General features: G+C 34.3%; 1 protein-coding gene across 6 annotated transcripts in view; it reads left to right on the top strand.

The window, feature by feature from the left end:
- Nucleotides 1–15,571, top strand: part of USP25 (ubiquitin specific peptidase 25) — a 127,135-nt gene that overhangs the window by 24,922 nt on the left and 86,642 nt on the right. For 5 of the 6 annotated variants that reach the window (XM_081798830.1, XM_031038385.2, XM_006742671.3 and 2 more), the window contains exon 4: nucleotides 9,379–9,502. The exons of the other annotated variant lie outside the window; for it this stretch is intronic. In XM_081798830.1, coding sequence (XP_081654956.1) covers nucleotides 9,379–9,502 — 124 coding nt within the window. The remainder of the gene's footprint in view (nucleotides 1–9,378; nucleotides 9,503–15,571) is intronic. 6 annotated transcript variants of the gene reach the window in all.

Genomic DNA, 15,571 nt, shown 5'->3' on the forward strand with positions numbered 1-15,571 from the left:
AAATTTGTACCATCCTTCATAAAGTTCTAAGAAGTACAGTTGCCTTTAGGAAATAGATTCGGCATTTAAATTTGTCAGTGTCACAGTAGTGTTACATGGTGTAAAAGTGAGAAAGTAAGGAGATGTCATGCATTCAACAGATTTTTATTTTTTATTTTTTATTTTTTTAAAGATTTTATTTATTTATTTGACAGAGAGAGACACAGCGAGAGAGGGAACACAAACAGGGGGAGTGGGGGAGGGGAGAAGCAGGCTTCCCGTTGAGCAGGGAGCCCGATGCGGGGCTCGATCCCAGGACCCTGGGATCATGACCTGAGCCGAAGGCAGACGCTTAACAACTGAGCCACCCAGGCGCCCCTCAACAGATTTTTTAAATTACTATGCTGTTAGTCCTGAGAAGAAATGACGTCTTTTGTCTATTTTTACTTCTTGGAAGGAGTGGTAAAACATGTGAGAAGGAAAGATAGGAAATAATTACAAATATATATTCAAACACAGGCCTCTATTGAGAAAACTGGGTAAGTGCTACAGGAGTCTGGTATATTGGAGCGATCAGAGTGTGAGGAAGTTCTCAAGCGATTGTTCTAGACATCTAGAACAATATAAAAATCCTTTTCGAACATTTTCTGTTTTATATGAAATATGTTGTTATTTGAAAGTTGACCATACTGTAACTTAATTTTTTCAAATATGGCATGTTTTTTAATTTTTAAAAATTTTTTCATTCCTTCTTTTCTAAGTATTAAGTCTCTTAGAACCAGGGCTAAAACATAAAGCCTTGCTAACTTTAAGTGAGCCATCTATTGGTTAGGGTGCTGACAAAAAACATCGGTATTTTGAAATAAAAATCTCTAATGCTAAATTCATAAGATTCCTTGTTGCTATAAGCTCCTTTAGAAGGAATAAAGTACACCTTTTTTTAATGACTAGAAAAGATTAGCTTTTAAAGTAATATCCTATAGAAGTCACATTTGGGGCTTATGGGGAAGTTTTCTGTTATTCGTAACTCTGTATATCAGAAGATAAAATTATCACTTTAAAGATTTAACACATATTTGTGAACCTTCATTTAATATTGAAGAAGTAATTACATTTTCAGTAGTTAGTAGGACTATGATTGTCCTTTCTATCTTTCATTTTTGAGAGAAAAAGAAAACATTTCAAGGGAAGCTTATACTCTGCATAATAAGGAATTAAGTAGTAATGTACTTGGTGTCTTTTTATTGCATTTGTAATTTTCCATACTCTACTGAATTCTGAGGAAAGACCCAAAACATTTGTAAGTAATATCAGCTAAAATTTTAGGCATCTTTTTTCACTCCTTAGATCTCTTGTCCAGATTGGATATTGTGGATTGTCAAATGAATGCTTCCCACCTCCAGCTAAAATTGGAAATAAAATTGTGTTGGAGTTGTGCAGTAAAAAAATACTAATGCAGAGAGGACTAGGAAACAATGCAAGATGTTGAGATATCATAGATATATACTTAATAGACTCTGCTAAGTTTTTGTGTCATGGCAAACTCTTGTCATAGACATGACCATGCAAGGCTTTTGCCCAATTTGGAATCAAATAGGTAGTATTCTTCCTTTCATGACTATTAAATTCTTTTGAACTTTTTTAAAACAGGAAAAAAACAGTATATGCCCACCAGAACAAGATGTACTACAATTGAGCAATCAAAGTATGGATCAAAAGATGAGAGGGATTTGGGTCGGTAATTTTAACACAGAAAGTATTGCCATACATTATTGGCTTAAGTTTTAGAGAAATTGTTATAACACATCAGAATGACCGTTACATGGTCGACCCTTCACAAATTTAGAATCAGTGTATTTTTTTTCCCCCCAAAAGGAATTGAATTATTAGGTAAGGATTGCATAGAAAGTGAGAGGTTCTGTCTTAGAACTCTGGTCTTATATTGCTTGGCCAGCTAACAGTGATTTAAAGCTCAAATGATAAATAGATCCAAGTCTAGTGCATTCATCTCTGCTAAGGGTAAATTGCTTATGTTAAGCAGTTTAGGATTTTATTAATTGAACGCTAATATTTTTCCCATTCTTCAAAAATGTTAAACAAGTAACTATGGATAGAAAAAAATTGATGGAAAGAAAGTTAAATCTCTTTTTCCATAGAGATTTCTAATGCATAAAACTATTTTGACGATTCCCCAAAAGTCAAGGTTAAGTTTAAAAGTGAGATGCTACAGTGGTGTGAAAGTTACTTGTAACCGGTTGGATGCAAATAGGTTAGACTTCTACTCTATTCTAAGCATGTACTTAGAATTCTGTTAGACATGTACTGCAAAATGATTTGTGTAACTTTATGAATTTTCTTAAATTTTATGGCAGAATGATAGCCATGGGCTATAACTTTTATTGACTAATACTGAATGTTAACTTTAATTTTTTTTCACAATCCAGCTTGGAAAACCATCAAGTCTATGACAAAACTCAGGAATGGATCCTTTACTATTCACTTTCCTTACCAATGCTGCGATTATAATTTCAGCAGCTATTATTAAAAACAGAACAAGATCGTTTAGAGTTGAGGTGTTCAATATAGTTGCCTATAGTCACATGTGGCAACTTAGATTTAAATAGAACTTAAAACTAATGCTAAAATTTAGTTCCTCTGTTGCACTAGACACATTTTTAATGCTCAGTAGGAGTCTCATGTGCCTAGTGGCTACCATATTGGACAGTGTAGATTAATACTGTATTTCCATCATCACAGAAGGTTCTTTTGGACCTCACTGTTTGAAAGAATTTGAGTTCAGCAGTGAGAAGATTGGAAAAGTAGGAACATCTTAAGAGCTGACTGGGAGCAGAGGAGAATGGGAGAGTGGGGTGGGAAACACATACATTGTGTATGTCTTCTTGCTTTTAAGTACTGTTCTTCTAACATGATACTTTATTATGCTATTTGTCCTTTCACTTACTAGAAAAAATTTTAGGTGGATAAAGCATATGTTCTTAAGTCTTCTAATTAGTGCCACTCTGAAGATGACTCACTCCTTTTTATCTCTATTCTGTAGTCTAGATTTAGCCTTTATTTGTTTAATAAATATTTACTGATTGCCTCATCTCTATCAGATAGTTTTTTAGGCCATTAAAAAACAGAGTCTCAGTTTACATAGGAGAAAGACAGTAAACAATAAATAAATAATGTCAGGTAGTAGTCAGTTCATGAAAAACAGTAGAGTAGGGTAAAGGGACAGAGGGTGACAGGGATGTGGTTGTATGTCAGGCAGGAGATATGCTAAGACAAAGAGTCGGTCAGGGAATTATCTCTTGGGTGAGTTCACATTTATACAGATACCTGAGTGAAGTTAGGGAGTAAACCTTGTGGGTGTCCGAGGCAGGTGCATCCCAGGCTATGCAGGAGTATATTTGGCTCAAGAGATGAATGGTGTGGATATAGCCATGGTGAAGCAGAGTGAGTGAGGGTGAGAATGGTAGTTTTCTTATTTCTGATCTGCTGACCATCCCTTTGTTCATATTTGCCTCTCTCTCAAGGGCATCTTCATTCTTCTTGTGGCCCAGTGATTTTTCTTCTTTTTTTTAAACAAGCTCTTCCTAATATCCCAAAATAATCATTTAGTTTGCAGTTCTGTCAGTTTTTGTATACTTTTCCCTTCAGTTGCTCTTGCCTGGTATTTATTATTCCAACTCTTGTCAAACTCTTATTCAACACTTTAACTCCTAACTCCCCGAACAGTTCTTTCTATTCATATCATTCCCCTGCCTAGAAGTCTTTGCTGGTGGTAAATATAAACTGGACTTATCGGGGTAGGAAAAAAAAAGGATTTCCCTTAGGTTTAACCCTGTGTAGGTAAGGAAAACAGTGGAAGAACTTTTTTTTCTCCTAAAATCAAAATCTTTACATGTATTGTAGTTTCAACTATATTATGGGCTAAATTGACTTTTGTAAACTAACTTGGAACCTCATGTCATTTAATATACTGTTTTTATGGGACAATGAATTATGAGTTATAAATAATGCCTACATTTGAAGTTGAATTCGTTGTTAAGTTCATGACTGCCTATATTTTGGAGTGAGCAGAGAAATGTTTCATAGTTGGTATTTAAGTTTTACTCAAATGGTAATTCTTTGGAGAGTGAAAGATTCATTAGGGTGAGTGTTATGTTTTGTTATATATATTTCTGACTTTACAGAAAAAAAAGTTTGAATTTGGGCAGACTTGAAAATGATGGAGGCTTTTGTAACATGAGATTTTCTATAGTGTTATTCAGCTAACACTAACACATTTGTGCCCTTGAGTTGTGTTCATACTAGTACTAGAGGGAGGGTTGATTGAAACAAAGCTTGGTGTTTCACTGAGATTCTTCCTTGACACAGATATAAAATATTCATAATTCTCTGGTATTTGGATGGAATTTTACAAAGGCTAAATTTTTATATTTGTAATTAGAAATTGTTTCAGTTAGAAATTATTTATAGCCAAGTGTGTTCTCTGTTCCTTTTTGAGTTTAAGCATATAAGAAAGTCATAGAGGGCTAGTTTTCATTGTGAAACAAAAGTTCATTACATGCTTCATGTTTTAGGAGAAACTGTTCTAACTCTAGAAAAAGAAGAAACTCATGTTTAACCATTCTGTTGAAATAACATTTAATTCGTTAATATCTGGTCTTAAAATCATATGTTTTTGGTATATGAGCAGGTTATAATAGTCTTTGAGGATTGCCGTATTGTTTTAAAATATCCTATGGAAAGAAGAAGCTTTATGGAGTAATGGGAACATCATGGAGAAAAATTATTGTGATTATAATGAAATTACAAATAATAAATAAACCTCCTCCATTGCTTAAAGGAAAAAGCCCCACCTTTTCAGTTAAGGACCAGTAGTCTCTGATTAACCTATCACGCTAGCATGAAAGAATACTATTGCTTGTTTCTTCCTTTGCTTACACTCAAAATACTTCTGACACCAGATGTGTGAATTTTTTTCCACACCTGACTGATTGTCCAACACCAGCTGGGTGTCTTGCAATTCAATTCAATTCTGACACTGTCTACCTGACATTAGCTTCAGATTCTATAAGTTAAGGGCTCTCAGTCCCACAAGACTGCCTCCCACTTTAGATGCCAGTCACAAGTAGTGGGTCCCCAGGTTACCCACACTTCTGTCTGACTTCGCTACAAATTGGGAGTTCCCATAGCCTCCTCCTTGAGTTTGATAATTTGCGATAATGGCTCATAGAACTCAGGGAAACACTTACATGTACTGGTTTATTGTATAAAAAGAATATGATAAAGGATACAGATGAACAGCCAGATGAAGAGGTACACAGGGCAAGGTCTGGAAGGGTCCCAAGCTCTGGAGCTTCTGTCTCATGGAGTTGGGATGTGCCACCCTCCCAGCATGAGAATATGTCCACCAACTCGGAAGCTCTCCGAAGTCCATACTTTAGGAACTTTTATGGAGGGTTCATCAGGTAGGCATGATTGATTATTAACTTAATCTCTAGCCCTTCTCTCCTGCGCGGAGAAGAAAGTTCCTCTCAAAGTTCCAAGCTTCTCATCATAGTTTGGTTTTTCTGGTGACCAGCATTCATCCTGAAGCTATACAGGAGTCCAGCAGGAGTCATCTCATTAGAGCAAAAGATGCTCCTATCACCCAGGAAATTCTAAATAATTTAGGAACTCTGTGTCAGGAAATGGGTCAAAGACCAAATATTAGAAACTTACCTTGTTCTTTGAATGGATTTACTTATGCATGATTTTATCATACCATGGAAAAGATTTCATTCTAAATGTTGGAAGAATGTCTACATTCTAATACAAATCAAAATTGTTAATCACTTGATTTCTCCAGAAAAGCTTTTAGGTGTTGGGAAGATGTATGCATAATGATAGAAACAAGTTTTCCAAAGTTACCATTTTTGCTTGAAAAGTCCACATTATTCATTGGCAACACATACCCTCATTTGTTCTCCCGCAGGTGACAGGCTCACTTTGTTTATTCTCTAGAAAATATCTGCCAAACTCTGAAGTTTGAGTCCTCCTAGTTTGTAGTTTGTTAGTTGTTTTTTCAAGTAAAAATAGTGTTCCATGAAAAAAAAATCAGCCAATTTAATTGGCTTGCAACTCAAGCATTGCACTAGTGTTTTCTCTTGAGCAAAAGCTTAACTTTGGATGCAGCAGAAGTACTATGCATACTTCCTGTTTTGTTATATAGAATTAAAAGAATACAGTGTTTGAGATTTAATACAATAAAATTTTCCCTTTTTATCAAGGATCTAAGAGAAACTGGCTTTTTTTTTTTCCAGTAGTGAGTATGTATAGTTGTAATACAGTGAATTGCCCAAAGAACTTGGTGGTAACTGCCTCGATTTGTGCAAAGATGCTGTTGTTTTGTATCATCAGTGCAAATATGATACGGGAGGAAAGGCAAATAGCATCTTAGTATTTTTATGAGAATATTTTTTTACTTATGGAACCCCCTTCTCTTAGGGTCATGGGGGAATACCCAAGGCTCCATTAACCACTCTTGGAGATCTGCTAGTATAGAGGAAAGATTTAATAGTTAGAAGACTTAAATTTAAAGCCTGTCCACCATTCTTTATTCTTAATGATGGTATACTTCATTTCTCACAACTTCAGTTATTTATGAAATAGGGTTAAGAACACTTTGCCTTGTTTTTTGCTTTTATGTTGCTTGAGTTACAATTAAATTATGAAAAGTTCTAATTATAAGTTGTTGCTATTTCTTTCTTTTTTTTTTTTTTTTTAAAGATTTTATTTATTTATTTGACAGAGAGAGACACAGCGAGAGAGGGAACACAAGCAGGGGGAATGGGAGAGGGAGAAGCAGGCTCTCCGACGAGCCAGGAGCCCGATGCGGGACTCGATCCCAGGACCCCGGGATCATGACCCGAGCTGAAGGCAGTCGCTTAACCAACTGAGCCACCCAGGCGCCCGAGTTGTTGCTATTTCTAAATGAGTTTCTGCTCCGCCCAGTTTCCTTTACTTGTCAGACATGAAACAGTAAACACTCTAGATCGTTTCAAAGGAGAAATTTAATACAGGTGATTAGGTTCTTAAAAAAAGAAAAATCACTGGATAGATTGGGGGAGGGATCTTTAGTTCAGCCTTGTGAAATGATTCCCAGATTCTTATAGGACTGGCCAGCCAGGGAAGCTGCTCCCTCTGCCACTATCAGGAAGGTAGTGAGTGAATCTGGAGGCTGCCTCTGGGACAGCTGAGTTCAAGAACATACTTCTGGAGCTGCAGGCCAGAGAACAAGCAGGCAGGATTAGGTAACTGCCACTGAGCTATGTCTGAACATTGGAATGCAGAGTCTAGTTGCCACTTCTACTCTCTGTCTCTTGACATCCCCGAATCTGGAAACTGGACCCTGGAATGCTATGTGGAACAACCTGTATCTCTTCAGTCGTGCTGGAGAAAATAGCCCGAAGCAGCAGAACAGTGGTTGCCCGCTCACTTCTGTGCTGTGTCCCTGTTAGTGCATCTAGCTGGTGGAGCCTAAATTCTATTCAGAACCATGTAACTGTAAGTGAATTGGGAAAATAGATTTTGTTTTGTTTTGTTTTAATCTTTCTACCTTCTGTAGTTGAAGAAAGCACACTAGGAGGATGAGGGAGTGGAGTCTGAGGGCTAATTAATCATATCCCCCAAACCGGTTTTTCTGCTGCTTTGTGATTTTCAAATTATTTTTTTTACTTCCATTATTCTCTCTTTACTCACTTGAGTTCTAGTCATTATTTAATAACCAAGATAGTTCTCATTTTTTGAGGTGCATTCATGCCTCTCTAGTCCTAGCTTCTTCATCAGTTTTGAAGCTGGACTGGATGGCTCTACCCAGGCGATATCCATCTACAACTGTGATCTAGGTGGACTTGGGTCTTGTAAGCAAGACTTAGGAAACCTTCGGCTTTCTGGTGTACGTAGGCGTGCTCCATCATTTCAGTACCTTGCTGTATTCTGTTCTACATTTTACTTGACTGAATTTTTTTAGACCCTACTTACTACATTTTCATGAAGTTTTATTATACTCTCTAAAGACATTTAAAAAACACCTTCCATAGCCAACTATTACTTCTAATATTTTTAATATTTTCTTTTGTAAGTGACTTCAGAGAGAAAGTGTGGGTAACAATAGAAGTAGACTTTTGAAACTGTCAATATACATTATTTCTTTCTCAGTAAGTGTGGCATATTCTTTTTGAGTAACTACATATAACCCTAGAGTCAGATGGTAAAATGCAGGCATTTTATTTCCCATCCCCTACCCCTTTTTATGTTTCCCCTCTTGCAAATTTTTTTTATAAGATTACAAAGAAAAAATTTAATTTTTAACGTGTCTCAAATACAAATAAACAAAATGAATATAAAATGTACCCAAAATACCTGTAAGCATAAGCCTAACCACACAAAGCTATAGCTTTCTGTCTTATCATACTGTTTTGTAACCCTCTACTTAGCAATATATTATGGTTCTTATGATAATGGGGGTATTATTGCCATCTTTTGAGTGAAGGAAATTGACCAGTATATATTGGAAAATTGGATTAAAAAGTTTTTTTCTGAAGGTAATAATGGCTGTTGCCGCTATTCTTTGGAAAAAGAATACTTAGAGCATCAAGACTATTTTCTTTCTAACAAAAGAAAATGATATCATTTATTTGTATATTTCTTTTTGTGAAATGAGAAGTTTTTTTAAATGGAGAGGACTGCATGTTCATTCAGTAATTTAGATGGTAGAGAAGTGTTTAAAATAGAAAGTGAAAGGTCCTGATACTTCCTCTTCCCATAACCCTCCTCCTCAAAATTAACCACTGTTAACAGTTTAATACATTCTTCCAGTCTTTAAAAAATGTATACATATACACTTGTTTATGTATTTATGGTCAGTTAGTTCTGAAGCATAATTTTTGAGATCTTAGTTATTAATTATTATACTTCGTTAGATAATGTCTAGGTGGTAGTATGCATGAACTGTAATGTATGTATATTTGGATTAACTTCAGAAAGCATAAATGTAAATGTTTAATTATGTTGATTTCAGTTTTTGTTGGTAAAATCCTGTTTTTAGCAGTCTTTCTGCTTATTAGCTTTTAATCAGAGGCTTTGTAGTAAATATTGAGATTCCTGTGCAGTGAAAAATATTTATGCTCTTAATGCTTTAGGCATATTTTTTAGGGAAGAACATTAAATTTTAAAATATAACCAATTTAAAATGTGTTTGCATTCTCTTCAGAGAGGCTCTTATGGAGAATTAAGTTGGTGCTGACTTTGGTTTGAAAAGATACATTGGGTATAAAATCCCCATGATAAGAATTACCTTCATTTTGTTTGACTTTTAATTTTGAGAAAGATAGTTTTGCTTTTCAGATGTGATTGATCTCACTGGAGATGATAAAGATGATCTTCAGAGAGCAATTGCCTTGAGTTTGGCGGAATCAAACAGGGCATTCAGGGAGACTGGAATAACTGATGAGGAGCAAGCCATTAGCAGGTAAAAACATAATTTGTATAAAGTAGATATAAGTACTTTTTATAATAGAAATAATAATTGGCTTTAATTTCAAGAGGCATAAAGATATACTTTGTTATTCTAAATAAACCCATTAGTAAACTTTAGCATTGTTTTTATATTTTTTTAACTAAAATTTCCATATTCTAGTTCTGACTACATTTGGAGTTTAGATTTTTAGGATTTTGGAGTGGCATTATGAGGCATTTAATTTAGGTGTATATTTTAATTTTTTTTTGATTTGTTTTTTCTTCCCTCATCTCTTTTGGATACATTGTCCAATTCAGTTTGTAGTCATTTATAGCAGGGGTCAACAAACATTTTATGTAAAGGGCCAATAGTAAATATTTTAGGCAATATTGTTGGCCATTTGGTGCCTGTCACAATTACTTATCTCTAGGATAGTAGTGCTAAAGCAGCCATAGATAATACATAATTTAATGAGTGTGGCTATGGTTCAGTAAATCTCGTTTTAAAAAAACAGGCTGCCAGCTGAATTTAGCCCACGGGCCTTAGTTCTCTCCATCTTCGGATCTATAATATAATAGTATATTTGTAGGCTTTTTTTTTTTTAAGAAATGGGCAAGATTCCAAGATGTGTGATAGAATGTATCTTTTGATTTAATAATGAAAACTTTTTAGTTTGAAACCTTTTGATTCATTTATGGATCAAATACAAATAAATTTGACTTTATCATGAAACAGTGTTGATTTAAAAAATCCTTAAAATATAATCTTCTAAAGAACTCTATGGAGGTAGTGGTAACTATTTTATTGAAGAAGAAATTGATCTTTTAAGAGGTTAAATGATTTTCCAAAAGTACACAGCTAAAGTAAATCTTATGACTCCAGTATTCTTTTCCCTTTAATACAAATTGTTTGGATGTACCAGCTTTCTCAGATAATTTCCCTTAGCATGGTATCATTAGTATATTTCTTTCTAAGTAATCTGAGATTACTGTGTGGTGGTAGATGTCTCAAAATGCTATGTTTAGCAGGCACATAATTTTTCTTAGTAATACTTTTTAATATCTTTAAATGTTACTTTGGAAATGTTACTTCATAAGACATTATAGTAAGATGGAAAGACTTAAATTAAAATTCATTGTCCTTTTCAATTGGGGGTAATACCAATTAATGCCAGTAATTTTAAATGAAAAACCAAAAATTCATACATTATCTTTAGACATTGTAATTAAGCTTATTTTCTGAAGGATTTAAAGAAATTGTAAAATTAGGTTTGTTTCAAACAATGGATTGGAATGAAATAATTGTCTTGAGTAATTATAAAACTTGACTAAATTTTGATGAGAAATATTTTAAACGTGAAATACATGAGTTGGATATCATTTAAAGGAAATGATCTATTATGTGTAAAAAATTATAAAATAGAACATATACCATATTATATATGTATTATATATATTTGTACATAAATTTATACCATAATACATACCTAAATATATACCAAATCTTGTTTTTAAAAGTATATGTATATTTTTGTTTAAATGAATTTATATTAGTATATAAATAGAATAAAGTCTGGAAGCTTATATACTTATAAAAAGTGGCAGTAGTTTTGTATCATGTGTTTTCAAATTAAAACAGCACGTACTAATTAGTTAATAAGTAAAAATAACTTGAAAGTTAAAGGATTAAAATTATTCCTAATCTGTTATAAAGTTCAATGTATATTTTATATATTTTTCTAGATACTCATTTTTGTCCAGATGGAAACAAATATCTCTTAAGATGGTATTCTTTTTTATTCTTGGTCTTCTAAATTTTAATAAACTCTTAAAATAGTGAATACTTTATAAATATTTTTATTGTACATTACAGAGATTTGGTGTAGTGTAATATGCCATAAAATGTTGCATAAAATTATGTTCTGTAGAAGTAAATGTCATATTAATTTACTGTTTGCAAAATACAAGTTTTTTGTGGTATGTGGAGATTTTATAATTTACAGTTAAAAAAGTGTTAAATGTAAAATGTGCAGTTAATAAGCACATATGTAAATCTTTGTGTCAGAAAAAAGGAAATGTAAGAATTCTAGCTAAACATTTGGCAAAGAGATATTTGTTCCTATGGGTTTATTAAGAGGCTTAGGATTCTAAATTCAAAAGGGGAAATGATGTATTTTTAAGAAAAAGCGTATATATCATGCTTAAAAGTATATATTTATTCATTACTTAAGTTCACGTAACAAAATTTTGCCAAATTCCTCGAATCATTTGATGATGGTTATATTTTAGCAGACATACTTTAATATGAATTCATACATTTGGAATACTACATTATAATTATTTGAGTTACAGCCTATCTTTTTATATCTTAAAATCCTCTGTTTAAGTACTCGTAAATTTCATGGTGAAATTTCTTAAGAAATTGAACATTTTTAAAGTGTGCTTCTTAATATAATTACTCCTTAATATCAGGGTTGGATGTATTAATTTAATTATCTCTTGGTTATTAATGCTTAGATAGGGAATAAGTGGAATATGGATAGTTGAAATTTGCTAATAAACTACATTGTAATTGATTTGTGTCTGTGTTGTGTTTGTTGTGAAAATGACTTGCCTCATGAAATGACTTTGAATTAATTGGGTAGAAGATTGGGAGCCACCTGGGGGTTTTCCCAACCAGAATGGCCTAGAGTTGTCATTAGGACAAAGAAAAAAGCATCATGTCAAGGAATGGTTAGGGTGGGTGGGATTCTGAATTTTTAAAATAGGTTTCTATAACTCCCACCCTTTTCATCCTGATCATTACTTAGGAAGCTGTTGTGAGAGGAAACTGCCTTAAGAAGATGTGTTGAAGAGGAGTAGATGAGGGAGGCAATTACAAATCTTTTTAAATTGATTTGTGAAAATAATTTTAGGGCTCAACAATATCACATGCCTGTGGATTGTTGAAGATCCATAGAATGCTTATTATTCCATGTTTTGAGTGGCTCTTATGATAAAAAGGTACACCACTGTCAGATTAAAAGTGGTCTGGAAAAATTGAAAATATGAAACAGATTAGTTTCAAGGGCTGCAAGATTGTGGTCAGAGTTGACTGATAAGACTGGAATAGCAATGCTGTAACTTGAAAAAGTGTCAATAATGAGGCACCACTGATAGTCCCAAGAAGGGTTGGGGTGAGTAAGGGGAGAGGTGGGTGGTCAAAGGTTCTTTGTAGTCAGTCTTCCAAAATTGGACAGGAGTCACACCCCATACAGTGTATCATTCCTCATCATGAGACAGGTCAACTTTTGGCAGGAGTCACATGTCTGACAGGCAGTGGTAGCCTCTGTCAGAAACATAGAATCTCTTAAATTGTCCTCAACATATGATTGTGGATATGTTGCCCTGCTGGGTATGATGGTAGATTGCAGCAGTGATGGTCATCTGGGTAGCGCATACTTGCTGAGCCATCCCATTAGAGAACAGGTACCACTGTATATCTATCACAATGGCTAAAATGAAAAAATAGAAAATACCAAGTGTTGGTGAGCATATGGAGTAACTGGAATGGTCACATATTGTTGGTAGGAATGTATAATGGAATTGGCACTTTGGAAAACTGGGGATTTCTAATGAATTTCAACATATACTATGCTATACTTAGTGTTTCCACCCCTAGGTATAGACCCTTGAGAAAGGAGTACATAGTAGCTTTATTGATAATAACTAAAAACTATAAACAATTAAAACTTGACACAAAAGAGTAACTGCTGTGTGATTCCATTTATGTGATGTTTAAGGACACGCAAAATGAATTTATGGCGATAGAAGTCAGAATGTTAATTTTCTGGCAGGTGGAGAGGACACTGTTGGCTGAAAAAAGGGTATGAGAGAATTTTCTAGAATCCTGGAAATTTTCTATATCTTGATCTGGGTGGTGATCACATGGGTGTATACATATGTAAAAAGTTTCACTGAGCTGTACATTTAAGATGTGTGTATCTTATCATATGCAGATTATCCCTCTATAAAGTACTCTTTACAAAAAAAGCATGTTTTGAGCTGTTTGATAATCAATATGCAAAAACTATTTCTATATATAAAAAAGAATGATAGGGAGGAATTTTAAAAAGCTACCATTTATAACATAAAACTGTGAAAGACCAAGAATAAATTTAATGAATGTGCAAGAACTTCCAAGAAGAAAATTAGAGGATATCATTGAGACACATTAATGAATATGTAAATAATTGGAAATGTATTTCACAAATTGGAGCACTGAACGTTGTAATTTTTTAGCGGGGGGCAGAGAGTGGAGGGGCAGAAGGAGACGGGGAGGGAGAGAATCTTAAGCAGGCTCCACGTCCAGTGTAGAACCCCACATGGGGCTCAATCTCACAACCCTGAGATCATGACCTGAGCCCAAATCAAGAGTCAAGACTCTTAACTGACTGCCCTACAGGTGCCCTGGAGGACTGAACATTGTAAAAATGGTCAGTTCTCCTTAAACTGACTCATGGATTTAGTGTGATTCTAATAATATCATTAAAAAAAAAAAGAAATCAAAAAAATGTTTCTTTCTTCCTTCCTTCCTTCCTCAGCTTAAATGATGTGTACGTCTTTCAGTGAGTATGTTTCCTTAAATATACTTAGATGATCTAAAGTGGGATGTTTTCAACATTACTGCTATAATGCAATTTAAGTAATTTAAATTTAAACAATACAAACATAATAAAACTAGCGTAAAAACCCAAAAAACAAAATCAGTACAATAAAAATTTAATGAGGAGGTGAACATTTATCATAACTAAGTGCTTTAAATATTCCATATAGAGTGTGGAAGGAAAAGGGCAAAACATTTTGTTATCCTTTTATCTTGCTGCATGGTCATGACCAGTGTTGGGAAGATAAGAAAGCAGGTGACGGGTAGTGGGAATTGGTTTTTGATTTGTGGCTTTTGGGGTTGCCTTTCTTGGCATGCTATATTTTGTTATAACTATTTCTGAGCTCTGCGATTTGCAGTGTTAATTTTTTTCTTGTTTTTTTCTCTACTGACAGACTTAATACCTGGGTTTGTAGCTATTGCATACTTTATACTCCAAAGCCTGGGTAGTATCAGTGGCTTTACTTTGGTGAGGCCAGGAAAGGAACCCTTGTGTAGCACCTGGCTTTATAGAAAGTTTATATTCATTTTGCCAACACTGGACTACAGAAAGGGATGGGGCCTTGGGAATAGAGTAATATTTGGGCTAGAGCTTGGGCTTTTGCTAAAAAAACAGCAAAGAGATAGCAACATCTAATATCTTAATCATCCATTTACTTCAAACTTTGGTTAGCCCCTAGTATTTATCATGTATGCTTTAGGAATGAAACAGCTCTGTGTTTCTACCCTTCAGATGCTGAGTAATAAATAATTTTGGTGCAGTATGGTAAATGTATTCATAGTTTTTTAGGAGCCAGGAAGAGGTGGTAGGAAACTTACTGAAGCATGTTTTAAATCCCTGGTGATATAAAACTTTGTTATAAGCTCTAAATCAAGAAGATCACAAAGTCATGGTATTCTTTCATCCATATCTTTTAGTAACTTGTGCCATATGGTATGGTTAAGGAATATTACAATAAACCTATTTCTTTAAAGTCCATATTTTTGTTATGATGAATGATGAGATCTACCATATGACTGAATTGAAGATATCTTTTATATATGACCACTGGTGCTAATTCTTCTGTTTTTGTGGTATTGTTGCTACTTTTCCCAGAACGCATGGCTTGTTTTAGTTCATTCATCTCTAATTACCAAGGTAGAAATAAGTTTCCCTTATTTATACTTCTAAATATACATGTACATTACAAGAAGAACAAAATTGTCAAGTGAAAACTCTCAATATAAAAGTCAATAAAAAGGGGCGCCTGGGTGGCTCAGTTGGTTAAGCGACTGCCTTCGGCTCAGGTCATGATCCTGGAGTCCCGGGATCGAGTCCCGCATCGGGCTCCCTGCTCAGCGGGGAGTCTGCTTCTCCCTCTGACCCTCCCCCCTCTCATGCTCTCTCTATCTCATTCTCTCTCTCGCAAATAAATAAAATCTTAAAAAAAAAAAAAA

This window comes from Leptonychotes weddellii, chromosome 1 (assembly GCF_054177405.1).
Source record: "Leptonychotes weddellii isolate Sample4059 chromosome 1, ASM5417740v2, whole genome shotgun sequence".
Classification (NCBI taxonomy): Eukaryota; Metazoa; Chordata; class Mammalia; order Carnivora; family Phocidae; genus Leptonychotes; species Leptonychotes weddellii.